At 42.2% G+C, this 19,012-nt stretch overlaps 1 protein-coding gene across 3 annotated transcripts in view; it reads right to left on the bottom strand.

The window, feature by feature from the left end:
- Positions 1 to 9,957: 9,957 nt before the first annotated feature.
- Positions 9,958 to 19,012, bottom strand: part of SNRNP40 (small nuclear ribonucleoprotein U5 subunit 40) — a 36,912-nt gene continuing 27,857 nt past the window's right edge. The window contains exons 7-10 of one of the 3 annotated variants that reach the window (XM_082343848.1): positions 16,194 to 16,276; positions 15,085 to 15,146; positions 11,229 to 11,332; positions 9,958 to 10,491 (exon numbers count right to left, since the gene is read on the bottom strand). In XM_082343848.1, coding sequence (XP_082199974.1) covers positions 10,442 to 10,491; positions 11,229 to 11,332; positions 15,085 to 15,146; positions 16,194 to 16,276 — 299 coding nt within the window. In that variant the 3' untranslated portion in view covers positions 9,958 to 10,441. Of the gene's footprint in view, positions 10,492 to 11,226; positions 11,333 to 12,859; positions 13,536 to 15,084; positions 15,147 to 16,193; positions 16,277 to 19,012 lie in introns of those variants that run through there. The other 2 variants (XR_014231899.1, XM_082343849.1) reach the window with 2 other exon arrangements.

Genomic DNA, 19,012 nt, shown 5'->3' with positions numbered 1-19,012 from the left:
ACACTACTATGTATAAAATAGATAACTAATGAGAACCTGCTGTATAGCACAGGGACCTCTACTCAGTGCTCTGTGGTAACCTAAGTGGGAAGGAAATCTAAAAAAGAGTGGAGATATATATACGTATAACTGATTCACTTTGCTGCACAGCAGAAACTAACACAACATTGTAAAGCAACTATACTTCAATAAAAATTAATTTAAAAATTAAAAAAAAAGAAATTATATGAGCTGAGGTTTTCACCTGGAATAATAAGCTGAGATAACAGTGGGAACTTTTCTCAGCCATGCTTGGCGAGTAACAGCTGTGTCCAACCAGGTTCCGTGACTAGACAGGCCTCCAGGAGTCTGTGAAGTCCCTGAAATAATATGCAAATCTTCATCTGAGCAGATGTGTCATTTTCTGCGGAAAGGGTCCACAGGTTTCATCAGATTCTCCAAAGAGTATATTTCCCACAAAAGAATAAGAACCAGCCCCGCAAAGTCTCAGCCCAGATGTAACAGTTCTCTAGGAGATCCTCTTTAGGGCCTCTTCCACACAGAGCGTCTGCCAGTTCCCTCTGTGACACTAACAATGCAATTCAATAATAATAACCATCATGGCTCCCATTTATTGAGTGCTTACTCTGAGCCAGGTACTTGGCATACACTATCTCTTTAATCCTAAAAACAGTGGATTCCACTGGGGCTGTGACCTGCCTTTGCCAGGCTCTTGGCTGTACCACATCATGCCTGTGACACCCTGTTCCAGGGCCAGGCTGACTCACTCTTAAGTTTGTCCTATGGGACCAGGGATGATGGCCTGACATCAGCAGAACTAGCCTCTGCCCCTGGGTCATTCCGTTTAGTCGAAGTCTTGCCCACACCAAACACACACACACAGCACGCCATCTCTCACTTCCATGATTTGCATGTGTTGTTCTGTCTAGAATGCATCTCCCATCCAAATTTTCAGCCTGGAGGCCTCCTATTCAAATTTCAAATCTCAGCTCACCTGTCACTTCCCCCACCCATCCCAGACCTTCCTTAACACTCTGTGACCTCAAGGAGGCACCCTCCTTTGGGATCACATGTGGTCTGTGTTATCTCCATGAGAGATTTTACTGGGATTTACTGTCCTTGGCTGATTTTGTTCCCCCATAGACTGAGCTCTATGAAGACAGTGACTGTGTCATAAATTATCTCTATATCCCACAGGACTTGGATCACATCAGGAGTCAACAAGTACGTGGTGAATGAATGATCTTCCTGCCTTGGGCCCTAGCATACCTTGTGCTCTCTTTACCACGGGGAAGTCCAGGATGCTAAGGGGGAAGGCAATCTAACTATAGGAAGAGATAGAAACATCTTCGGCAAGAATTTGGGGGTGTTAGGAGCTGAGGATGATATCAGGAGGGGCTTGTAGTAGTCGACACAAAAGATGACTAACCCTTGGACTAGGGAAAGAATGTGGGGGAAATGAAGCAGGATTTAGAAATAAAGGACAGAGATGATTCAGAACATTCCCACGCTTCCTGAGTAAGAAGGCAGGATCATGGTCAGCCCTAGAGAGAGGCACATTAGGAGCTGCTGAAGTGAGGAAATTTCTGACGTGTTACGTCCTTCCCTTGCCCTAAACCAAGCCTAGTCACCATGTCTGAATCTTCCACCATTAGTCCCTCTCTGGGTTAAAACACTAAAAGCTTCTGAGAAAGTTCACTCATAAGATAGCAGAAATGTTAAACCTATTAATTTCTCCTTCCAAGTTAGAGGACTGAACGTGCTCCCTAATTACAGTTTGTGGGGTGTTTTCTGACACCAACCAATTCTCCAACACCAGCTGGTTGTCCAACAATTCAGTTCAATTCAATGCGGACACTACCCAGAGTTGGCGCAGACCCACAGCTTAAAGGTTCAGTCCCACAAGACTGCCTCTCCTTCAGATGCTAGTTGCAGATCTCCAGCCAGCTCTACTTTTGATCAACCAGCTATAAATCGGGGGTCCCCATGACCTCCTCCTCAGGTTGGATAATTTGTTTGTGAACAGCTCACAGAACTCAGGAAGGTAGTCTACTTACATTTACTGGCTTATCATAAAGGATACAAATGAATAGCCAGACAAAGAGGTCTATAGGGTGAGGTCTGGAAGGGTCCTGGGCACTTCTGTCTCTGTGGAGTAGGGGTGCACAACCCTCCCAGCTGGTTCACCTACCTGGAAGCTGCTCTGGATCTCATTGTTCTAGAGCTGTTAAAGAGCTTGGTCACCAGCTACCACCCCTCCTTCCTGGAGCTCAGTAGGAGGGGCTAAAAGGTTCATCTCTAATCACTTGGTCTTTCTGGTGACCAGTCCCATCCTGCGTCTGTTGAGCGGTCTCGTCCTAAGTCATCTCATTAGAATAAACTCAGGTGTGATCAAAAGGGACTCATGAATAACAAGAGACACGCCTATCACTGAGGACACTCCCAGAGTTTTAGGAGCTCTGTGCCAAGACTAGGGACAAAGACCTCATTATATCACAGTAGCTAACACCTCTTAAGCATTCTGTGCCAGGCACTGTTCTGAGTAACTTGTACGCATTAACGCATTAAACCTCACAGGAGCCCTCTGAGGTGGGTACTATTATCACCACCGGCAGTTTCTAGGAGAGGGAACTGAGGCTCAGAGAGGTTAGATCACGTGCCTGGGGTCATACAACAAGGAAGTGGCAGAATCAGGATTTGAATCCAGGCAGAACTACCTATACCATTCCTACTGCATTCCTTATGGTTTTTGAACTTTAATTTTTTTAGCAGCAAATGCTTCTCTTCAAAAGAAATCATACATTTCTAAAACTGAAAAAATGTTGGACCACTCTGGTTTTGTGGAGGAAGAGGGCTGGGAACCTGCTGTCTCAGTCTGCCCCTGCATCCTGTGAAGTCCCCCAGATCAGCCCCTCAAGCCAAAGTCCCTCAGGAACAAAGTGAAAAAGCCACTGGCCTAGATGATCTGCAAAGTGCCTTTTCTGAAGAGGCGAGAGATCAAGAAAGGGAGAACCTGAATGGCAGAGAGGTTGAGTGAGTTCTGTAATGTCACACAGCACGTTAGGGCAGAGCTGGTTCTCAAGACCTCCGGGTAAGTTCCATTACTGTGTCAGGCACTGAGCTAGGAGCTTTGGAACCAAAGATGAAAAGGATAGGTGCCCCTGACAATCCTTGGGCTAAAAGCCTGAGGCTTAGCATACAGGCCAGCAGCGTGACATCGTCCACTGCTTGTTTCCCTAAACCCAGCAACTTCACCCATTTGCTTTTCCTCTCTGGGCCCTGATGGCATCTGAGTTTGTGACTCTTGGGCCTGTGGGAGAGGCAGACATATAAACAGACAGTTATGAGTGATACACAGAAGGGCATAGTGCCTATGAGGTACAGAAATCAAATGGTGGAAAGAATGGCTAACTCTGCTTGGGAATAGGCAGTGATGGAAAACTTCAGAGAAAGGATGATGCCTGAAATATAGGCTGCCAGACAGAAAAAGAAGTGCAAGAAAAATTAAAAATAAATAAATAAAAGAAAAAAAAGAAGTGCAGACACAGAAGTGTTTAACAGCAAGCTGTGTTCAGGAGCTATGACCCCTTCTCTTTAATTTCTGTGCATACTTTTTACTGCTTGTCACCTCCTTCCTGCCACCACCCCTGTCCAACCAACTTCCTTCAAATCTTAAAAGGAAAAAAATTTCTAAGAAAGAATGGTTGAGGGACTTCCCTGGTGGTCCAGTGGTAAAGAATCCTCCTTACAATGCAGGGGACACGGGTTCGATCCCTGGTCAGGGAACGAAGATTCCACATGCCGTGGGGCAACCAAGCCCACACGCCACAACTACCGAGCTCGCGCGCCTCAACTAGAGAGCCTGAGTGCCGCAAACTACAGAGCCCATGCACCCTGGAGCCAGCACGCCACAACTAGAGAGAAAACCCACACGCCACAACTAGAGAGAAGCCCACACGCCGCAACAAAAGATCCTGTGTGCCTCAACAAAGATCCCACGTGCCGCAACTAAGACCCAATGCAGCCAAAAATAAATAAATAAATAAATAATAAATCTTAAAAAAAAAATGGTTGAGAAAAAAGGAATAGGAAGAACAAGGTGTATATGAATGGGCAGGGTCTAGGTCAGGAAACCCTAAACAGCTCTGATGGCAGGCAGTAAAGCTTGTAGAAAGTTGACTTTCCTTGTCTTGGTCCAGAATCCCTAGCACAGAATCTGCTGACAGCCAAGACAAATCTCCCTTTTCACTAGCCCTTAGCAGCTGCCTGGGCTTTCAGTTAAAGTCTGCCCTCAGGCCAGCTGAGCTGGGGACTTTGAGAGATGGCAGGAGGCCCTCTCCAATCGGGCCCATACTTCGCTGGGCCTTTATTATGCTGCACTGGGCTTGCCCAAGGACCAGCTGGGGATAGGAAGACAGATGGGGTCAGCTCAGGCCTGGCCACTCCAGCAGGTCCCAAATGCCCTGATAGGATTCTTAACCCCCTGCTGGCTCCCCACCCCCTTATCATTTTCCATAAGCCCTGACCCAGACATCCTTTCACAGCCAACAATTCACCGAATCCTAAAATTACCATCTTAGAGTCTGAGGTAAATAGCATGTAAAATCATAGAACAATGGTGTTGGAAAAGACCACAGAGGTCCTCTAATCAAGTGGATCCCAAATATTAGTGTGCAGACCACTTGCATCTGAATCAGGGCCCCACACCAGTTCAACTCCAGCAAAATCTCTGGAGGTGGGACCTGGTTACAGGTATTTTTAAAATATACTCCCCAGGGATTCTGCTGAGCAGCTCTATCTAACCCTCTAAATCAATTATAACACAGGCATTCCTGTCAAATGGTCACCCAGCTTCTGCTTGTACATTCCAGAGAGGAGGAATGACCATTCTGTGTTTGGACAGCTCTGACTCAACTGCTTTCTTTGTTGAGTGTAAGTCTGTCTTCTTATAATCCACTTGTCTTGGCTTTGCACTTTGAGGCTTCCCAGAATAAGAGCGTTTTCTCTTTTCCAAGGTAGTCTTTTGATGTTTGAAGATACTGATCTCATCTATCCCCTGGTTCCTACAACAGTTCCCTATAATGATTTTCTGAGAGGGTACCCAGAATCAAAAGCATCCTCAGGTGTGGTTGAGCTCCTGGGCAGAGTACTGAGAGAACTTTGCTGGCTTCCTTCCCATGGAACAAAGCCCAGAGCTGCCCCACCTGGCTTTTAGACTCTTTGCAATCTGGCTCCAACACTTTCCAAGGTTCCTACTCATCTGTCACTCCTCCAACATGCTGTTACCACCACCATGTGCTGTGTGTCATTTTTGATCGCACCAGGAGTTCTGGTGATCTGTGATGTTGTCCACTATTCAGACTGTACTTACTCCCCTCCCAGGTCCCTCTTCTCCCCAATTGCCAATCTTCCTTTAAGATTCACTTAAAGTGTCATTTCCTCGGTAAAACTTTTTCTAATTTCTCCTGAGGCACTTCCTCTTAGCTTGTAGGTATACCTCCGACAGTATGTATTAGACTGAATTTGAATTGCTTATTCATATCTGTTTCTAAAACAAGGACATGAGAAGACACAGAGCACAGATAAATATGGTACATCTTCCTGGAGTGTCAGTTTTACTTGGTGCTCAGTCATTTAAAACATTTATTAATGTAAAACAAGCACAGCTATATTATGAAGCAGCACACAAAACCACATACATTTAAATAGTCAATTTCACTGGGGAAGAAGGTATGGGGGAATGTTCTAGATTAAGAGAGACTAGAGAGAATACCCCAACGCATAAAACTTGATTCTAGATTGAAAAATTAGCTATAATTTTTAATACTGGGGAAATTTTAATATGATCATTAGATGGTATTATGGAATTGCTGTTAATTTTCTTAGGTGCGGTAATGGTATTGTGGCTACGAAAGAGAATGTTCTTAGGAGATAGATACCTGCTGGAGTATTTAGGAATATTTGGGAGTAAGGAATTATGATGTCTGCATCTTACTTTCAATAGTCATTGAATGTTGTACATATACAATGTGTGTAAGAGAGAGACAGAGGAGAGATTATTTATTGAATCTAGATGGAACATATACAGATATTCGCTATGTTAATCTTTCAATTTTTATGTTTGAAACTTTTCAAAAAGTTGAGAGGGGGGAATCATACATTTTATAGATTCAAGGTGAGATTTCAAAGTTATTAATTTCAGGAGTCCCTCCTGCTCCAGTTCATTCTCCTCTGCCATTAAGGCATTTACGGGGAAAAGTTTGAGAAGCCCTGATTTTTGTTTCCCTCCCCCACTATTCTGCCCTGTGAGCCTTCAAAGATGAGGCTATGACTCAGTCATTTCTGTATTCTCGGAGCACAGCACCAGGGCCCACCACAGAGGCCTGTTGAATTAATGTTTCCTGAATGAGCAAAACCTCTAACTTAATATGCATGTGACCTTGGTTAAACAGTATCTCTCTTCAGTTTCCCCTTCTGTAAAATGAGGTTGGACTAGATGACCTAAGTACCTGTAAGGTCCTTTCTGGCTCTAGTATCTTTGGATGCTATACTTTGAAGGAAGGTCAGAGGTCATTTTTCTGCACAAAGCCCCACAGTCAGTCAGGCAGAGATGACCACAGTAGATCAACCTCTGCTTCCTGGCCAAACTCCTAAGTTTCAGCTCAGCCGTGGGCACTGGGAGAAGTGTTCTTAAGTTCGCACAGACCACATGTCAGAGCAGTGGTTTCCTTGAGATCCAAGGGGTGCCAGGAGAAGTCAACTTGGCTTTATGCTACCCTCCTGTCTATAGTTATAGCCATGGCTAACACTAGTGTCCTCAACTTTAACTGCACATTGCAATCGCCAGAGAAACTTTAAAAAAATACTGGTGTTTACCCTGGAGATTGATTTAATTGGTCTGGGGTATGATCTAAGCATCTGGATTTTTAAAGGCTCCTCAGGTGCTTCTAATGCACATTCAAGGTTAAAAGTCACGAAGGCCTACACTGTGGTGATGGGGTAAGATCTCTAGCTGGGTTTTATGTCCTGGCTTTGCCACTTACTAGCTGGTTGATCTTAGATGTTACATCTCTTTGAACATGTTGCCCCAAATGTGACAAGTGAGATAAAGCATGTAAGCCAAAAAGAACAGTTAAATAGTTAAGGACAACTATCACTGAATAAACAGGAGAAGCCTCTGTGGCTCTCCCAGGAAAGATGAAAACTTTCTGAGTCTATAGAGCAGTGGTTCTCAAACTTGCATCAGAATCACGTGGAGGACTTGTTACACCAGACTGCTGAACACTCTTTCCCCCAAAGTTTCTGATTCAGTAGGTCCCGGGCAGAGCTCTTGAGTTTGCATTTCTAGCATGTTCTCAGGAGATGTTGATGCTGCTGCAGTTCCAGAGACCACACTTTGAGAATCACTGCTCTAGAGCAGAGTTTCTCAACAGCAACACTAACGACATTTTGGAGCACCTACTTCTTTGAGCATCCCTGGCCTCTACTCACTAGATGTGCATAGCATCCCTCGAATTGTGACCATCGAAAATGTCTCCAGACATTGTCAAATGTCCCTTAGGCAGCAAAACTGTGCAGAGCTGAGAACTACTGCTCTAGAGGATATAAATTAAAGAAGAATCTAAGAGTGTAGGTGAGTTGCAGAGGCAAGTGAGGAAAAGAAATTGAAACCTAGAAGAAAGGAGGAATTTGGGATAGCTCAGGGCTTGACGTGGAAAGGGTGGGCGCCCACCCAGGGGTTTTTCGAAGAAGGATCATTATGGGCCTGGGGTATAGAGACAATTGACCAGAGGGCAGAGGGCAGGCTCAGAGGTCAGACTTGGCTTTATTTGGTTCCACAGGAATAGTGGCTGTCTTTTAAGTCTGGCCCCTCCTTCTGTCCTGGGACACAGCTGTCAAGCTCTAAAATCTCTTGGAAGAAATCCTGTCCTAACTCAAATGGCCTTCCCCTAAGGCTCAACTGCCTGCAGCTCCAAATTGCTCAGCGCTCTCTCTCTTACCTCTATTTCCCATCCACACCTTGAGATATTAACAAGCAGCAGACTTCAGGTCTGTCAGGAGAAACAAATAACTCTGTAGTTTTGCTGTGAAGAAGCAACTCTGTTAAGAGCCCTGACCTGTCCAAATCCACCTCCCTGACAATTCAGCTCACAAAACTTAACCACCCAGTGAAAAAAAGATTTGGCTCTTTAAGTGCCAATGGTATTAAGTGCTAGAGACTGGAAGTCATAAAGGGAAATTAACTGAAAACCAGAGATGGCATTACTCATTCGTGAGCAATCTATCTCTCCCAAAGTGAGAATACAATTTACACCCTCTAGGGACGTTTTATACTCAAATCTTTATTCCCCAGGCTAGGGCCTCTATTCCCTACAAATTCTAAGTGGTGTTGCTATTTCCTGCTAATGGGTTCTACCCAGCCTTTGAAGAAGGCACTTGGGAGGAGTGAAGAGGCTGAGGTTAGAGGAAAGCCCTTGCAGCCTCCAGGGCCTTGGTTCTTCCCAATCATTGCCAACTTCTCAACGGATTGGTAGGCTTTTAAAAGTGCAGTGTCAAAGTTCAAGCTTTGTTTTACCCCAAGCCAAGAAAGATGAGGGTATGTGAAGGGGACTAGACTAATTGTGAGGTATGTAGACCGGGTATTTATAAGGGATTAGGGAGTAAACTGTGATCGTGATAGAGGTGTGAAAAGTGGCTTGCAAACTATCTTTGGCCAAGTCTCTTCTGGTTAAAGGAATAACCGTATCTATAATTATTGCTTAGGTCTGAAATCTGAGTCACCATTCCTTTTGAAGCTCTCACTCTACTTAGTAAAGGTTCTAAGCATTCCTGCAGTAAAGGAATGCTATTTCACTTTATTTAACCCAGTCTTTCCTGAACTTATGTGAGCATGGGATCTTTATGCCCAAAGTACCTAAGATACCTGGGAAACAGTGTTCTGTGGAATACACTTTCGGGAACCTCAACCTATAAGATAAATTATAGTACAAGCTCTCCAGCATTTGGCTCCTACTTAATTTGGCCCCATTACTAACCATGCTGAAGTTCTTTTGGTTCATGAAACACACCAAGCTTTCAAGCTTGTGCCCGCTGTTTCTTAGAATGCACATGTTTTTTGCCCACTGGCAAAGTCCTACTCATTCTCTAAGTCCCAATCTAAGCATAATCACTTAATCTGTGAAACTTCCTTAACTCCCAGGGACAATAAAGTGCTTTCCGTTTCCAGTGTGAAGTGAATAAACTTTATACTTTATTCACTGTACTAAAAATAATTGGTTTGACAGGTTTATCACCCTGCTGGTTCCTTCATTAATGAGTTAAATCTTGGACATGTGCTCACTTAAAACTATCCTCTTTCTTTTATAACTTAAGTAGATGATTCAGTTTGTGAGCTAAAAGTATAACACCAAACATGTTCAGGACAGGCTGGAGGTGTGAAGACCCCCGTGCTGAGGCAGGAGCTCCAGAAAAGGCGCGCTGCGCTCCCCAGCGCCGGGTGCTAAGCATCAGTGCTGACCTGTGTGCCGGGCAGTCACCCGTGAGCCCGAGGCAGCACCTGTCGTGGGGGCAGAAGGCAACTAATAGCATTCCTTAATGCCTGTCAGTTTAAGAAAGATAAGCACAATGATAAAAAAAAAAAAGTCTTAGACAATGTCATGGCCCAGCAGCATCAAAACTTTCTCATATTCCTTTTGAGTTGAGTTTGATATAGCATTCCAGCCAATGCTATTGCTACCAGCTGAGAATGCCCCAAATCTGCCCACTTCAGGAAACCGGAGGGTAGGGACTGCTGCTCAGGAAAGTGCTTTTGGCAGGAGGCAGAGCAGACACAGACTATGTTCAGCTTCTCGGAAGTCTAAATGGATTGTTTGTATCCCCCGGCCATATCATGCTCTGCTTAGATTTACAGTGGTCAAGCCTCAAAGAAAAGACAGCAATAAATCCAATCCACATGGCTCTTGTAAAAAGGCATCTATTTGGCTTTTAATACAAAATGAGTCAGAGAAACAAAGAAAGAGAATATCATACAAGTTATTGAATTAAAAAAAAAATCCCCAATGAATAAATTTCGGTCACATTTCCTGTCTTCAGCCTAAATTAGGAAACAGGAGACTATGCACCAACCAATGTGTGTCCCTTTGAAGAAACCTTACTTAAAAAAAAAAAAAAAAAAAAAAAAAGAGGGGAAAAAAAAAAAAATCAATCCCTGAAATCTGGCAGGTGGTTTTAAGAGGCCACTGTAAGGTTGCCTTAATCATCCTGATGAAATAGGATACTGGGATACTTGTGGTTGCTGGAATATGGCCACCTCCTCCTTGTTTCTTGCTAGTAATGATCTTCATCTGAAGGGAGGATGCTGGCTTGGGCATCATTTGATGCCACTTATGCTGTCTGAGGTCTCAGGGTCAAGCAGCCTTGTGGAGTCTTCCACTCCATATCTTCACTGAATCTCTCCCATATATAGTCTCTTGTCACTGGATGCTGAGAGAACTGAGGTGAAAAGAACAGAGAAGATAACTGGAAATAATGAAGGCTCAAGGAGACCTGGTGCTCAAGGGCTCTTATGTTAAGAGGCAATTTTGGTATAAAAGAGCAATTGGATTTAGCTTAAATTCCTCTCCTCTTAAACACCATTCTCAGGAAACTACAGTATAGTCTGACTTTTCAATCCACGTCCTCTCAAAACCATGAGGGTGGACTGTGCTATGGGAAATACACTATCAGGGTCTAAATCCTGATGTCCCTTGTCAGTCAAACCTTAAGAAAAAGACCTTCTCAGTCATTCTAGAAGAGAAGAATCAATGTCTTTGTCAGTCATTTTGTAAACATGCGTCCGCTTGGAGAAAAGTTACATTTTCTCCTTAAATTCAAAGCTCATTATCTAGTTTAGCTAGCCAATAAAATGTTAAGTTGAAATTTATATCTGAACATTAAGGAACATCATTCTTTTATCCAACTACATCACTGAATCATAGACCTGAAGCAAGTAAACTCAAAACAACTAGAAATAAACAGACTAACCAACCCCGCTTTGAGATTGAGAAGAAAATGGATCATTGCTCTTACCCTCACCACTTAGAACGATGGTGAGACTGTCAACGATACCCATAAAGACTGTTTGCATGGAAATTCACATAAAACAGATGTCCACCTCTGCCTCTGTATTCTTAGGGCTCTTTAGGGAGATTCCCTCAGTTTCCCTTTCCCCATAGTCAGGACAGACTTACTGATGGGTTCGTCGGGGTGGAAAGCCACTTCATTGATGGAGCCAGCGTGGCCGGGTAGCTTATACAAAATCCTCCTGCTTGTGGTATCCCACACATACACAAACCTGCAAGGTATCATGAAGAGCAAGGCTAAGGCCTCCCAGAACTGAGGGTAGGGGAGAAGCATGGCTTTTTAAGGGAAACGGAAGCAACCCTTTATTTATTCAATCTGTATTTATTGAACTGTGCTCTGACGTTTAGAAACTAGGAATATAGATTTTAAATAAGGCATGGATCCTGCTCTTGAGCAACTGAGTGGAGAAATAGGAATAGCTAAAAATATCAGCATTGCTGGTATTTTCAAACACAAGCTTCTGAAATAGGAAAGATCATGGAGAAGACAAACGGTTTTTCCTACAGATCCTACACAGAAATCTTCTTTAAAGAGCACCCAATATAATTAGGGTGTAGTTAACTTCATATGCACCTAGGAATGTCTTAAAGGTAACCCAACTCATGGCAGGTTGGGGGACTAGGCTGTAGATCCACCTGAACTTCTTAGTACTGTATTCAAATCACAGAGCCCAGAGACGGACAGGACATTTCTGCTATATAAACAAAACCCAAACATACGCTTGATCCAAATCTTGCGTTGAATGCATGGACAGAAAGAATACTGAATTCTAGCATGGGAAGGGGCCAACAGAAACCAGCTAGTCTAAACTCATTTTACAGAAAAGAAAACTAAGGTACAGTGACTTTTCCAAGGTTACACAGTTCATCAGTGGCTCAGTGGCAGAATTAAAATTAGAACGCTTAATATATTCCAGTATTCTTCTTTCTCTTACCACCCTCAAATATCTTGTGTCCCTTGCCATCCTCCACTCCCCCCCGACCCCTGCCAAAAGAAGTTCCTTTGACCGTCAGCCTTGCTTGGGTCATTTTAAGCTGAAAGTAAAATAAATAGATATTATTTTCATATGACCATGCAAAGACAATCTGTTGGTAAATTTAAAAGGCTGGTGGTTTTCAAACAGGTTATACCAATTATTTACGTATTTGTTTTGTTCAATCAAGACCTAAAAGGGTACACTCATCAGCACTTGATTATAAAATACCTAGTTCTGAACAACATTACACTTTTGGTCTAAAATGCAAATAAACAAGGGCTTCTTAATTACACTGTTTAGCTCACAAGGGCTAGGCTCCATAGGAACTGAATAAAAGTTCCACTCAAGGTGGAAGAGAAGGAACCCCATCTGTCTACAGACTCCTTGGCTCTAATGCTCATATTTTCCTCAGTGTCTTCTTTCTTGCCATGCATAATAACTGTCCTCATTAATCCATCTAAGGCTATGTGGCCTATTGAAAAAGTGTATAAGTTCTGGGTTCAAGTCTCAATGCAACTATTTAATAGTTAAATAAACTTAGACATTCATTTAACTTCTCTGAGCTTCTCTTTCCTTAGTCAAATGATGGAGTAATGATGGAGACAATGTTGATCTCACAGCTCTGTTGAGAGAAATAATGAAATAATGTATGCAAAGTGCCTGGCACACAGAATTAATGATAGCTATTGTTATGATGAATAAATAAATGATCAAAACAGAATCACATGAAATCAACAGGCTGAATATAAATAAATCACTCACAGCAGAGAGACTGACCAGTCTTCTTGCAGTCCTTGATAGGACTGTTGAAGGGTTTCAAATCTGAACATGAGGAGGTAGATGAATTGCAGGTAGGGAGGGGAAATTTGCCAAATTCAGGCCAAGCTGAAAAGCAGTTTTCTGAGAAGGAACAATACATTTTCCAGGCACATAAAAGCCAGCAGAACCCCAGCTCTCCAAGGGTTTACTTTGAGGCCTCACTCTCCATGGCTGCCAATTAGATGCTAAATTTAGAGGGGTTCCTTATCCTCTCCTTACTCTGGCATGGCAACAGTTGGCAGGAACCAGGCTCCTCATGTAACAGAGCTGCTTGTTGACTTGGGGCTAATTGGTGAGGTGGCCTGTGAAATGTGGCCAACCCTCAGCAGGTAGACATACAGGCTCTTCCTAGACCAGAGCCATGCTTCCACATGTAAGGCTTAAAGGAACAGTGGGGAGGGAAAGAGGGAAGAGAGAACATTGAAAGCTAGAAAGAACCAATGTCAGAAACAAACTGCTCAGAAGAAAAGCTAGGCAGATATCATTTAAAAGCTTAATTACATAGGAAAGATACATCTCTGCTGAAAATCATGTAAAAATACTTAGAATGGTTCTTACTCTGTCAGAATGTAAGACATCTTAGGCTGTGGGCCTGTTTTTCGAGGTCTTCTTTAGAAACCTGGCAACGGAAAATCCTTTAGATTCCCTCTTCAGGGCAGCTTGCTAAACCACCAGGACTCAAACCAGCAATGTGACATGGTCTTACCTGGGCCCTTGTCCCCCCATAAAATACTCAAATACTTGTCCATTTTTCCTGGCATTAAACATGCCAGGGAAAAAGAGTGGACTCTGGAATCTTCAGGTATGTTCAGCATTGTTCACAAGTCAGAAAGGGTGGGACAGACCAAAGTGAGGCTTCTTTATGGTTGTGCTAGAGCCCCAAATAGGAGAAAACTCTGGCACATGCTGAAAGCCCAAGCTAGCCTAGGAAAGGCTTCATGCTTATAGGATGGTGCCTGTTTTAGCTGGGTAGCAGGAAAATCTCTAAGGGGGGAGAAAGATGGGGTTAAGCTAAAAAGGGTTAAGACATCTCCCAATGGGAGCTAAACCTAGAGTCTGCCATCAGAGGGCCTCATCATTCTTTACCATTCCACATTTGCGGCCCTGGGCCCTTGAACATTCCTACTCAACCTCTGACTCCCAATTATAGGTCACCACAGACATGTCAAATACAACAGCATCTGACTGAAGAATTCTCTCCCTTCTGTTTCTCATTCATCACCTAATTCCTCAGGCAGTTTAAGTTGATAGTTAAAGCTTCACAGTCTCTTAATTCAGCTCAGGGTTGGAAAATACCTAGCCCACATGCTGCCATACCCCTCACCTAGCAATCCTGACACTTTTCCCATTGAACCCAGACCCAGCTCTGAATCACCCCCAACACAGGCAGCCATTACCAATAGATGAGCTGATATGCAGGGCAAAATTTGACTGCAATCCTTGAGCTAGGAATTTATTCATGTAATATTCACTAGCTTCTTACTCATTCAGAGATGAGTAAGACTCATTCCCTGACCTCTAGGAGCATATAATTTAGTAGGGGTGCCCCACTATGTTTGTCTTACTGTAAGATGTAATAAACGTTAATAAAGGTTAGATGTATACAGTGTGACTACAAGCCAGAACAAAGAGCAATTAGTAATGCCTGAGAGGTAAGGGAGAGAGAGAGCCAGGAAAGTTTATAGATATAACATAGGTCATTACTAGAGAGATACAGGAGTTTGGATAATGGAGAAGAGGAGATATAAGAGAGAAGCCTGGAGGCATAAGGGATGTAAGAACAGGGAAAGTTCCATGTGAGTGAAGCATTGTGGTGATGGTGGGGGAGGAGTACACAATATGTATCTGAATGAACTTAAGCATGGCAGAAGAATCTCATGAGGGAAACTGGAGCCAGATTAGGAGTTTGAATTTTACTTTGATGGCAAAGGGAATCCAATAACCAAAGAAACTGTTTACCCTCCAGGTGTAAAATGTATCCAGAGAGGGCAGAAATGATGTGTTTGTTCACATGATCTTTAAACCCTTCAGACCGCACATGACTTCATCTCTGAGTACAGCTATAACTCTCTGTCTGCTATAGCTCAGTATCTGCACTTAATGTATTAAACATGAGAAGATACCTGCATAGCTACATCATTCTTTACCTCATGCCCAGTAATCCTTACCTGTCGGCTGAGCCAGCTGCTATCTTGCTTCCGTCAGGTGACCAAGAACATCTCAGAAGATTCTATAATGATGAATAAGCAGGAATCCAATGAATATAATAATGTACCAAACCCCTCTTTACTAGACTATAGCATCACTAAGAGACTTTAAATTTCTTGAGTTTTTTTTTGGCCGTGCCACACGGCTTGTGGGATCTTAGTTCCCCGACCAGGAATCGAACCTGTGCCCCCTACAGTGGAGGCATGGAGTCCTAACCACTAGACCGCCAGGGAATTCCCCCTCTTAAATAGTTTTAATTATTCTCCCCAGAATATAATCAATAATTATCTTATATTCTGTGGCCCAAGACAGCCTAATTTGATATATTTCAAACCATATAAAAACCAACTGTAAAAATTGCTTAATTTACAGTAAATTAAGAGTGGACCTGGCAACAAAATTTTACTCTGCCTACAAATGGAGGCTCCCCTTGCTCCTTTATCTTGATCCTCATTAAATTTTTTGTTTATATTATAGGAAAATAAAAATAAAACCAATTCTAACAAAAGATAAAATTTGATTTATAAAGTGAAATTGAATTTTAATGGGTTCTCAAAAGAAAAACATTAGTCTATATTAACAAACTATCTGGAGGAAAAGCTGCTTTGAAGAGCTGACCTGGGATCTGAGAGTTTAGAAAAAATTTCTGTCTCTCAGAACTTGGCCTGTGGTGCTTACTGAGGGAAGGGATGTATTCTCAGGGCTCTAATAGCTGGTCACTGGGAGGGTGAGGGAGGCCACCTGGGTAATAGCCATGGGAATCTGAGTCCCATATGGAACACTGACCTAGGAGGGTCAAAGTTCCCAAGGAATTAAAAAGATAGGAGTGTCTTGCTGAAGTCCGAAGTCCTAAATTTGAGGGGAGCCCCATCACTATCTATCTATGTGATTGTCTTCTTGCCTGTGCTTCTATTAGTTTTATTTCTGGCAAGAAGAGTTTTGATGGAGAACAGTGTTACTAGAATGCAGCCCCTTCTCAGTAGAGCTATTGTTCCTTATCCTTAGCACCATCTTAAATGTTTCTTTGAATCAAATGGACAGTAAGATTCCTCTGCCATGCACAACTCACCTTTTCAAAGTTGTGCACATTTCCTTGAAATATCTTCACACACCTTTCTTTGGGAGCAAATGGCCGGACATCCCAGACCCGCACTGCAAATTCAAACAAACGAAGCAAAACAGCTATCAGCCAGGGGCCTCCTGAGAACCCAGCTGAAATCAGTATCATGTCAATGACAGATGCTGTTTCCTGGGTGGAGAAAGACCAACATGGTACACTGCTACCTGACGAGGCTTTTTTATTTTTCTAATGGGAACGAAATGCATCCACGTTCCATTAACAGGGACTAAGGACACAGAGGAAAACTGAGAAGGTAGGAAGGGAAAATGTCAAACACATTGCTGGGGATCTGCAACAGAAAGTAGTTGGGTGTGATACTGATTTCAACAAAACATTTTGCAAATGATTCCTCTGCCAACCCCAAGAGTCACACCTAGCAAAGTTTCAATATGACAATCTAAATACCACTGACTACTGTGACAGTCAATCTATAAAAATCAAACTCAGGACTAACCTTTTCTAATTTTGCTCATAGGGGAAACTGACAGTTTAATTATGAACAAGGTCAATATTTATATATATATATAAAACACTATACCAAGAATTAGAAAAAGTGAACTTTGATTCCAATTCTAGCTCTGCTGTATATATGGGGGATATCAGGAAAATAGTGAGGTTCTTTGTGTTTTGGTCGCCTTTATAAAACGAGAATACCACTTGCTTTTTTTTTTTAATAAGAATATTTTAAGGGTCAAATAAAATGATACATGTGAAAGGGCTCTAAAAGATTGGCAGCAATAAACAATAAACAAAAAAAATTTGTTATTTTATTGTATAGCTATAACAAGAAATTCTTCTTATTTTTAATAACCATTTAGGGGATCTCATCTTTCCTTACTATGAACAATGCTAGAATTAGACAATGGCAAATCTATTGAAATAGGACATAAACACCCACAGTAAGCAGTGGCCACAGCCATTGTTAACTAAAGCTAAACCTACAGTGGAATTTGAGTGATGTCATTTTATTTGAGTGTGAAAAAAACAACAATCCTTGAAGTCAAACAGGTATAAAAAGGTGAAGCTATGCATGAAAGTTTGCTATTCAGCTGAGAATACAGTCAGAAGGTAAGGATGTTCATTCATTCAACAAGTATTAATTGAGCACCCCTTGAATGCTAGGCACAGTTTTCATTACAAAATGTCAGTGAAAACATTTTAGTATATCAGAGGGGCAGTTCCAAACTCTCCCAATATTAAGCATATAATCCAACAGGTCATCTTTCTTTTTTGCTATAGTAAACTCACCCTCCCATCCAACAATTCAAAAACAAGCAAAGAAAGGACAAGTGTGTGTGTAAATCCAGAATACTGAGGTGTTTTAATGAGGACCTCTTGTCACATCAATGCTTTTGGAGTGGGGAGGGAAGATAGACTGGCAGAAAGAGCACAACTGAGATATCAATAGATATCAATATCAATGATCTATTGATCATCTGAGCTTGGTACTCTTTGAAAATGCTTGAGAACTGCCTTGGATGGATCTCCAGACTCATCTTCCTCAATAAACTAATCACTACGAGTTTTTTGTACTCTGCTTGAATCCATAGCCTTGGATTCATAGCACACCAGAGCTGAAAAGGGCCTTAAAAGTAAAGTCCAGGTCTCTTATATTATCAGTATAGAAACTGATGCCCAGAGAGGACAAATGCTATGTGCAAAGTTGCTCAGGGATTAGATGGCAGATCTGGGACTAGAATCCTGGCTTCTTGACCATCTCTTCTAAAGTTTTTTCTTTTTCTTTTTTTTCTTTTCTTTTTTATGCCCCTGCCTCCTCCCCTCAAAAGTCAATTTTAAAAGGTTACATATTCCAAGGTATTTAAGATATAGTTCCAACAGAAAAACACAAGCTCTGCAACAAGAGTCGTGCTGTCTCAAGATAATCAGGTTTCACAGTTCAGGCAATTCAAAATTAACTCACTATTGCCCCCAAACTGATTAAGAACTGTTCACTGGCAATTTAGAGAATCTAAAGAAGTCATATGGAAACAAAAGCATTTTGTAGGTTTGCATGTACCTCTATCAGTTAGATAATGAAAATGACTCCTGCAAAGTTAAGACAGCCGCACACATAAGGCAGTGGTGGTTGTGACACACAGAACGAGTCGCTTAGTAATGTCAGGGTCGCTTTTTCTTACACTTCTGCTTAAAATATGAGCACCCTCTTGTTCCAAATAATTTTTACTAAAACCTAAAATAAGAATAAACTACATAAGGACTAAAATTCTACTGAGATGACCATGATTTAAACAAAAATCGCTGGAGGTTAATGGGGAAGGCACTAAAGAAAGAACAACTTGGTGCCTGATTCTATTTACCCACTGCCTTTCAGAGCCTTTATATACCACCATGTTAACAAGGAACTGATTTCAAACCAGTCTGTACAGACCAATTTCTATGTAACACTATTTTTAAAAGCTAAAAAATGGTCAACTTCAACTGCTGAAATTCACAGACATCAGTTCATCAGAAATGCCTAAAGCATCCTCTGAACTCCTTTGACCCTGATCACAACAGAAGTAAAAAAGTAAAAGGTTTCCCCTAGGCCCAGATATCACATGTCCCTTAGGATCTATCTCACCAAGCAGGCAGGGAACAAATTTATTTACTTTCTTCCCTATCCACTGACTAAACATTTTAAAAAATTACTTCCCAACTGGTGTCTTATAACGCAGTGTGCTGGAAATGTAAACACTAGCCTTTCTGTTCAGGCTTTTATACTTTGGGAGCAGCAGGTTCACTCCTGATGTCTTTGACATCATTGGTTC

This window comes from Balaenoptera borealis (genome assembly GCF_965194805.1).
Source record: "Balaenoptera borealis genome assembly, chromosome: 1".
NCBI classification, from domain to species: domain Eukaryota; kingdom Metazoa; phylum Chordata; class Mammalia; order Artiodactyla; family Balaenopteridae; genus Balaenoptera; species Balaenoptera borealis.
This window is presented reverse-complemented; position numbering and strand designations above follow the sequence as displayed.